The sequence below is a fragment of the Bos javanicus genome, chromosome X (genome assembly GCF_032452875.1).
Source record: "Bos javanicus breed banteng chromosome X, ARS-OSU_banteng_1.0, whole genome shotgun sequence".
Lineage (NCBI taxonomy): Eukaryota > Metazoa > Chordata > Mammalia > Artiodactyla > Bovidae > Bos > Bos javanicus.
In genome coordinates this window covers 89,316,270-89,324,874 of record NC_083897.1, presented here as the reverse complement: position 1 = coordinate 89,324,874, position 8,605 = coordinate 89,316,270, and the positions used below count along the sequence as shown (strand labels likewise).

Sequence of the window (8,605 nt, the reverse complement as noted above, 5' to 3'; positions counted from 1 at the left end):
GTTCTGTGTGGGGCAGGGGGTGGGTGAGCCTTTTGGTCAGAGGCGGTGATGGCACAGACCTTGGCTTGACTTCTAAGGGCTATATGCTCTCCATTGGGGTCTCTCTGGAGGCCCAGAGTTTGTTCATACTTGATTCATTGCTTACTGAATCAGCCTTTGGACCTGTTACCACCAAGAAAGCTCTGTCTTTGCCCACTGCCCCTGCCTCAGTATTGGCACAGGATGTAGCCTGCCCACCCTATTTCCTGGGGTGTGATGGGAACAGAGAATTGAACTTGATGGCAGGGACTGAATGTCCCAACTTCTCTGCCTGCCTCTAGCCCCAATACATTTGCTGTTTCATTGTGAGTATTTGATGAGGAAATGCTTTGGACAGGCACAACAGTCGCTTCATAGCAACCTGAGTTTAGTGGAAGTGACCAGGGGGTGGACCCCCCACACAAGCACACTGGGTTTTAGAAATTGAGAAATAGCTATACCTTTTTTATTCATGTTCCCAGTTCTCTTGACACTTCTGTCCCTGCCCTTCCTAGAGATAAAGCCAAGGCAAAGAAGGATGGCTGGCCCCAGGTTTTTCAGTTGTTTTTTTCAGTGTCCCTCAATAATGGGGTCCCTGTGGAAGGATGTATGTCCAGCTCTGCAGATGAGGATGTGGCTATCTGCAGGTGTCTCTGGAATCCACTGGTTAAGCACTGTGTTGGAGAGTTGGTTTAAAACCGGCTTTTTCTAACTATGTGGCTTTGGTCAAGTCGCAGGCTCTCTGAGTTTCAAGTGTCCCACGTATAGGACAGGAGTGATAAATATCTACTACCTCACGCTCTCTCTGTTGTGAGCATTGAGAGAGTGTATATGGTCAACATAATGAATGACGGCACGGTGCCTGGCACATTCTGAGAGCTCTAATGTTAGCAGGTATTATTTATTATCTTGAAGTTTCTGTACTATTTGGCCCCTGACTACTTCATCTTGCCTCTCTGTCCAGTTTTCCTTGGCCTCCGCCTGGAATTTGCCCTTCCTCTGTCCCAAGCCTCCAACTTTGTCTTTCAAGATGGGTAGAGGGTCTCCTGAGAAGCCCTGTGTGACCCCATTTACATTCTCACCTTTATCTACAGATATGTCTTTACTTCTTCTCCAGTAACTGTACTATCAAATTCCTGGGCAGGGCTATGATGCCTGACTTAACCTGTGTATCTCTTAGTATCTGCACCCCCTCTAGGGCCTTGTAGGCTTACAGTAGACCCCTAATAAATGTTGGATGAATAAGGGAGAGTACCTGTGTATATTTGCTTTTTGAGTGTTTGTGTGTGAGAGAGACTGGTGAGTCTAAGCCTTTGTGCATCTCAGAGTGTCTCTAGTTGTGTGTGAGATGAGGGCTTGTTTCCAGGTGTGTCAGATGGGGACTGCGTGTGGGACTCAATCTCTGACAGTTTGTGTCTGTTTCTGAGACAAGTGCATGTCTGTGTGGGTCTGTCTGTGACAGTGCATCTGTGGTTTCTTTCCGATAGGGTGGATGAATGTCCGTTTGTATTCCTGTGACAGATTCTGGGTAGCTATTTCTGGATAGTTTGACAGTGCTGCATGTCTGCTGGTGTGTGTGTGTGTGTGTGTGAGAGAGAGAGAGAGAGAGCGAGCAACTGACTGGGTGGATCCGTGTCTGTTTTTGTGATACTGCCTATCTGTGGCTCTATCACATAAGTATATGTATGTCTTTGGAGCAGTGCATGTGTGTCTTGAGCGTCTGTGTGTCTTCCTGTGACAGACTTTGGGTCTCATTTCTGGAATAGTACTAGTCTTTCTGTGACACTGCATGTCTGATGGTACAAGTATCTTTGTGACAAGTTTTGGTGGTGTGTCTGACGGGACATTTTTGTGTCCTTGTCATATGGCAGTGTAGGTGTATGTGAATCTGTCTGGAGTGCCTTTCTGTAACTGCATCTCTGGTGTCATGCTGGGACATAACTGGCAGCATGCCTGCTTGACAGTGGATTTCAGTCTCTGTGACAGTACATATCTGTATGTGTTTAGGACAAGCTCATGGGAATGTGGCAATGTTGTGTATTTCTCACATGGTACTTCCCTGTGTGTGTGTCTTTGGAGTGCATGTCTGCCTGCCTGCAGCATGAGGCCTGTTATTTCCAAATTTGTGGCTAAGGGTATTTTATCACCCTTCTGAGCTCCCGCGGTCCCTGTGTGTGTCTCATCCGGAAACGCATCCCAAGCCACCACCGCTCTGGCTTGCTCCCACCTGCAAGAAGCACCCCTCCTCACTATTCCAGAATCTGTACTTGCTGACTGGGCTCATGGCCAGGTCTAGCCAGGTCTGTCTACATTAAGGGCTCCACAGCAGTGGTGGTCAGATTAGTCCTCCCTAACGGCTGAACAGGTTCTTCAAGGATCCCTGGCTTTACTTCCCGGGCGGAGGCCACCTGTCGCCTAGAGGGCTCTGGACCTGGTTTGAAGAGTACCCTTCGGAGAAAGGGTCATGGATAACCACAGGCTGATTCTTAGAAGCCTTAGAAGGCCTGGCATTATCTCTGCGCTAGTCTCGAGGCAGTGGCGGCCAACCAACTTCCTAGGAAAGGGGGCGGTGTATTTTTTTAAGTTTATATCTGCACATACAGACACATAAAAACAACGCCGCGCAACCAAAACAAACCCGGTTGCTGCGAAAGGGATTCCTAAAACCAGTTTCCTCTCCACACGCGTCCCCCTCATGTGCATGCAGACCCCGCCCCACGGAAGATACGGGCATGTATTTGCATAAGGGGGTACTTGAAACGTTGAGGGTGGTATGCAAATAAGAGCTGGTTCCGATTGGCTGGGGTACAGCAGGTGCTGAGTCCGGATTGATCAAAGACAAGTGGGAGGGGCCGTCGCCCCGGGCGACTCTCTCGGGAGGCGCGTGCCCTGTCTCAGTAGCGTCAGGGCTGGCGCGCGCGGCGAATCTTAACATTGCGCTCTTTGCTGGCCCTTCTGGGCCACCAGTCTCCTTACCTTCCATCCTGGCGCCCCCTAGTCCAGGTTCCCCGGACTCACTGCCCCGGGCGTCCACACCCTGCGGGCTCAGCGGGCTCAATCTGCGCAGCTCCTCCTCCATGTTGACTAAGCCTCTGCAGGGGCTCCCGGTGGCCCCCATGACGCCTACGCCGCTGCCAGGTGAGAGAGGCTCCCCCTAGTGCAACCAGGCCAGGCGGGCTGCAGTGGTTGAGGGCGGCGCGGGGTGGGGGGTGGGGGGCGGGGGGAGGGGGAAAGGGTCGCGGGTCGCGGCCAGCCTTAGCACGCCGCGACCCTGACTTCCTTGCCTCCGCCTGCGTAGGAGGCAAGGATCGGGAAGCGTTCGAGGCCGAGTACCAACTCGGCCCCCTTCTCGGTAAGGGGGGCTTTGGCACCGTCTTCGCAGGACATCGCGTCACAGACCGACTCCAGGTACCCACCACGAGGGTCTTGGGAGGGCCAGGTGTGTGTGTGGTGGTGGCGGGAGCCCCGGGGCCGGGATGCTAATTGACCACGGAATGAGCCTACACTGTGTGAGTGGTAGGGTCATGAGGGCCGGGATCCGGTTGTTGAGGGTGTCCGAGTGCGCGCGCGTGTGCGCGCGCGCGCGCGCGCGTGTGTGTGTGTGTGTGTGTGTGTGTGTGTAAGTCCTGGTGGGTATATGGGGGAAGGGAGAATTTTCAGGGCAAGAATTCTGGAGGTCCAGGGGAGTGAGACTGGGGAGTTGGGGGGTCATGAGGACTCTAGACCTTGGGATCTGGGAGAGGTGTATATATGTGGGAAGGTGGGGACCTAGAGCTGAGATTTTGGGGGATTTTGGAGGCAGGTGTCCAGGGAGGAGTCGTGAGGTCCAGGACCCCGCTACAGGGTTGTGGTATCCTGGGGCTAGATGGGAAGATCAAGGGTTTAGGGTGTTAGGAAGTTCAGAACTCAGCACCTGTTATGGGGGGTCCTGAAGCCTGAGAAGGGAGAGCCCGGGGCCAAAGATGGTGGGAGAGCTGTACTTGGTTTTGGGGACTTGGGAAAAGCTTCAGCTCATTTAGGATTGTGGTTTGGGGGGTGAGGGGGGTGGGACCAGAAAGACTAGGGTGAGGGTCCAGACTGAGAGATGTCTGGGGGTCATCTGCTGGCCCCCTCACCTCAGCCTGCTTCTTCAGGTGGCCATCAAAGTGATCCCCCGGAATCGCGTGCTGGGCTGGTCACCCTTGGTGAGTATCTTTGGAGTCCTTTTTGACCTGGCGACGCCATCTCTGACGATGGATTTCACCTTGCTATGGTTTGTATGACTCTTTGGGCCCTGTAACGGTGAGAACACTCCTACCAGTCCATGTTTACTCCCCTATGGTGACATCCACACCTCCATGCAGTTCTCTGACTCACCCCTGTTCCTCTAGAGCCCTGGATTCTCCCCTCCCACCCTCCTTTTTCATCCTCCTCCAAACATTGCCTCGGGGGCTGCCCGCAGGGCATGCTGGTGAGAAAAGAGGGGCAGAGGTCATTGGTTGCCATGGTGATGGTGGCTGCTTCTTTTCCACAGCTAGAGCTCGAACGGACAACTGGGCGGGTCTGGGCAAGTTGTAGGGGTGGGAGTGCCCCCTGGTGGGCTATAGGGAAACTGCGCCTGTGCAGGCTGTGCGACGCAGAGGGAAAAGGTGCGCCTGCGCAGTAGCGGGATTTTTTTTTCAGCCCCGTGAGAAAACCTGTCTGCGACTGTGCGTGTCAGTAGATTGGCCGGGAGAGGGCCCCACCTCGGGCAGGAAGACTGCTTCTGGTAGTCCGTGTGTCCCCGCAAAGCTTCTAGCGTGGGGTGGATTTTGTGGCCAGTAACATGTATGCCTTTTATTGAGCACTGACGGTATGCCTCAGATTTTGTTTCATCATAAAAGCTTACTATGTTCCAAGCTCCACTAAGTACTTGTATTCAACACAGTTTTAAGTGCTCAGTGATAGTGACAAAATATCATATGTTGACAGTATTGAGTTTTTGTTTATGCCAGTTCCCTTGCAATTAATTACTTTTAGCTATTTAACAAATGTATTTTAGCACTTAGAATGTGCCAGGCACAGTTCTAGATACTTGGCAATATATTACATTTATTGAGCGTTCTTTTTGCACGAATCCTTTTCTAATTGATTTCACCTATTTAACAACTATACCAGGCACTGTTTCAGTGTTTGAGCTGTGTCAGTGAACAAAGCAGATAAACCGTTACACAATAATAGTATTTATTGAGCGCTGTGTCAGATCCTATGCTGCTGCTGCTGCTGCTGCTGCTGCTAAGTCGCTTCAGTCGTGTCCGACTCTGTGCGACCCCAAGGACAGCAGCCTACCAGGCTCCCCTGTCCCTGGGATTCTCCAGGCAAGAACACTGGAGTGGGTTGCCATTTCCTTCTCCAATGCATAAAAGTGAAAAGTGAAAGTGGTCGCTCAGTCGTTCCCGACTCTTAGCGACCCCATGGACTGCAGCCTACCAGGCTCCTCTGTCCATGGATTTTCCAGGCAAGAGTACTGGAGTGGGGTGCCATTGCCTTCTCCGGATCCTAAGCTATAAAGTGCTTTTTATCTATTTAACAAACATTTATCAAGCACCTACTGTGTGTAAGGTGCTATTCTAGTTTCTTTGGAGATATCAATAGACAAAACAGATAAATTACTGCAAAGTAGTGTTCATCAGTTGCTTCTGCTGAAGGCTTTTGTTAAGAATCACTTTCATTTATTCTTCAAACATTTACTGAGGAAATTCCCTGGTGGTCCAATGATTGACAGTCAGCACTTCCACTGCTACGGCTCAGATTCAGTCCCTGGTTGGGCAACTAGAATCCGACAAGCCACAGGGTGTGGCCAAAATAAAGAAAAATTTACTGAGCTCCTATTACATGCCAGATGTGCATAGACTTTGACTTTTAATTTTTTTTTGGCTTATTTTTAAATTAATTTTTATTGAAGTCAGTTGATTCACAGCATGTTAGTTTCTGGTGTACAGCAAAGTGAATCAGTTATACATATATCCACTTTTTTAAGATTCTTTTCCCATATAGGTCATTAAAGAGTATTGAGTACTGTTCCCTGTGCTATACAATAGATCCTTATTAGTTATCTACTTTATATATAGTAGTGTGTATGTGTTGATCCCAATCTTCCAATTTGTCTCTCCCCCACCCCCACCATAGGCTTTGGCTTGAATCAACTTCCCAATGGCTATATGAGTTTAAGCCCTTAAGATGAGAGAACTGTGGGCCCAGAAGGAAGGGGGTTGCTTAAGGCTACATAGTCAGGAGGCTGAGGACCTATGATTTAAGTTCAGATCATAGATCTGAGAAGTCAGCCTCAAAGCTGCTAGCCTGATATCTGTGTTCTCTTTTCTCTCCCTGCTTCCCCCCACAGTCAGACTCAGTCGCATGCCCACTGGAAGTGGCACTGCTATGGAAGGTGGGTGCAGGCGGTGGGCACCCTGGTGTGATCCGCCTGCTTGACTGGTTTGAGACACCAGAGGGCTTCATGCTGGTCCTTGAGCGGCCTCTGCCTGCCCAGGATCTCTTTGACTACATCACAGAGCAAGGCCCGTTGGGTGAAGGCCGAAGCCGCTGTCTCTTTGCCCAGGTAGTGGCAGCTGTTCGGCACTGCCACGCCCGTGGAGTTGTCCATCGTGACATCAAGGATGAGAACATCCTGATGGACCTCCGCCGGGGCTGTACCAAACTCATTGATTTTGGTTCTGGTGCCCTGCTTCATGATGAACCCTATACTGACTTTGATGGTAAGTAAGGCTTCCCTAAATCTCTGTGGAGGGAGTTTTCACCTTTTATCTTTTTGGCCTCTTGACTTTTGACCTCCAGTGCTAGGGTGTTCTGTAACCCTTGATCTATAGTGCACCTTTATAATGTTCTTGGTTTTTAATATTAGGTACTTTCAAGCCTTGCCCTCTAATAAAGTCCATCCTCTGACAGTACCCTAGTCTTGCTCTGGGCTCTTATTCTGATGAGGGGATCCTATTATTATCCTGAGTAGTCTTTTTCTGGTAAGGAGGTCCAACTGTACCTCTTAAGTGCTTTTATTCCAATGAGCTTCTATTCTGGTGAGGGGACCCTGCTCATATAGTGAGTTCTCTTAATTCTAGTGAAGGGACCATATTTCTGGAGAGGGTGGGGCGGGAGAAGGGCATTATCAGAAAATGGTCTAACCTGTGGTTTGCATGCAGGGACAAGGGTTTACAGTCCCCCGGAGTGGATCTCTCGTCACCAGTACCATGCCCTGCCAGCCACTGTCTGGTCACTGGGTATCCTCCTCTATGACATGGTATGTGGGGACATTCCCTTTGAGAGAGACCAGGAGATTCTGGAGGCTGAACTCCACTTCCCTGCCCATGTCTCCCCAGGTGAGACTCAACCCCTTTAGCCCACCAGCCTTCATCCCTCCCAGGGACTGGTGCCCCCAACTCACTGCTAATCTCCTGTGTGCTTCTGATCTACAGATTGTTGTGCCCTAATCCGCCGGTGCCTGGCCCCCAAACCTTCTGCCCGACCCTCACTGGAGGAGATCCTGCTGGACCCCTGGATGCAGACACCAGCCGAGGATGCATCCCTCAACACTCCCAAAGGGGGTCCCACCCCTTTGGACTGGTCCCTACTGCCCTAGTGCTAGCTGGGGCTCCCATTAGTTGAAATAGTCATCCCGTGGCCATGCCACAGGGATAGATGGTTATCTGTTGATCTGGTTTTACAGGTCTCTAAAAATCCAGTGTTAACTAGGGTCAGAGATTGGGGATCAGGGGTAAGAAGACATAACCCAAGTTTGCCCAGTTCCCATTCCCATCCTTCTAAGGAGCTGTCTTTGTAGAATATATGCTCTCTTATTCTGGAGGGGCTCCTTCTTTGCTTCTCGTTTTGCTAAGGATGTTTATTTGGTTGAGGTTACTTAACATTCTGAACCCCCCGGGACTCTTATTCTGATGAGTAGTAACCCCTACACTGGCACCTCCTGCTACTACCACACAAACTTAGTTTAAATGCTCTGATTTGGGCAAGGGTGCTTTCCTTCCAATACCCCAGTGGCTCTTATTTTAGCAAAGGGACCCTTTCCCCTAGCCTCGGGTCCCCTATTCAGTCAAGCTGCTTGCCTGCCTCAGCCCAGGGTTGTTTATTCTGGGGGAGGTAAGCCCTATTGTTGTCCCAGGGCTTTTTTTTTGGTGAGGGGACCCTACTCTGTTATCCCAAGTGCCCTTATTCTGGTGAGGAGAAACCCCACTATCATGATGTGGGAGGGAATGGGAGATGGACACTACTGGAGTCCACTAGGTTGGGGTGGATGGTTTTTTGGGGGAATGGGGTGGGGGAAATAAGTCTCGTTGTTTGTTCTCCTGGGGCCCCACCCTCCATCTTTTTCAGATTCTTGCTGCCTCCTTCTGAGCCAGGGTTGTCCAGTTGCTGAAATGTAAATACTTATGTATTGGGGAAGGGGAGCTCCAACTGTTATCTTCCTCTTCCTTCTCCCCCTGCCTGGATTATTTAAAAAGCCATGCGTGGAAACCCACTATTTAATAAACGTAATAGAATCAGAAGTGACTGGCCATTTGTAGATGCAGTGAGGCATTCGTGGAGCATCTACTGAATG

General features: G+C 50.5%; 1 protein-coding gene across 1 annotated transcript; it reads left to right on the top strand.

Moving 5' to 3' along the window:
* Nucleotides 1-88: 88 nt before the first annotated feature.
* On the top strand, nucleotides 89-8,552 carry PIM2 (Pim-2 proto-oncogene, serine/threonine kinase). The gene is made up of 6 exons (XM_061410054.1): nucleotides 89-3,156; nucleotides 3,317-3,426; nucleotides 4,152-4,202; nucleotides 6,380-6,752; nucleotides 7,194-7,370; nucleotides 7,467-8,552. The coding sequence occupies exons 1-6, from the start codon at nucleotides 3,096-3,098 to the stop codon at nucleotides 7,628-7,630; spliced, it is 936 nt and encodes a 311-aa protein (XP_061266038.1). The 5' UTR covers nucleotides 89-3,095; the 3' UTR covers nucleotides 7,631-8,552.
* Nucleotides 8,553-8,605: the final 53 nt, after the last annotated feature.

Coding starts and splice junctions, on each gene's coding strand:
- PIM2 (XM_061410054.1), top strand. CDS start 3,096: ATGTTGACTAAGCCTCTGCAGGGGCTCCCGGTGGCCCCCATGACGCCT. Junction 3,157..3,316: donor GACGCCTACGCCGCTGCCAG/GTGAGAGAGGCT, acceptor CCGCCTGCGTAG/GAGGCAAGGATCGGGAAGCG. Junction 3,427..4,151: donor GCGTCACAGACCGACTCCAG/GTACCCACCACG, acceptor CTGCTTCTTCAG/GTGGCCATCAAAGTGATCCC.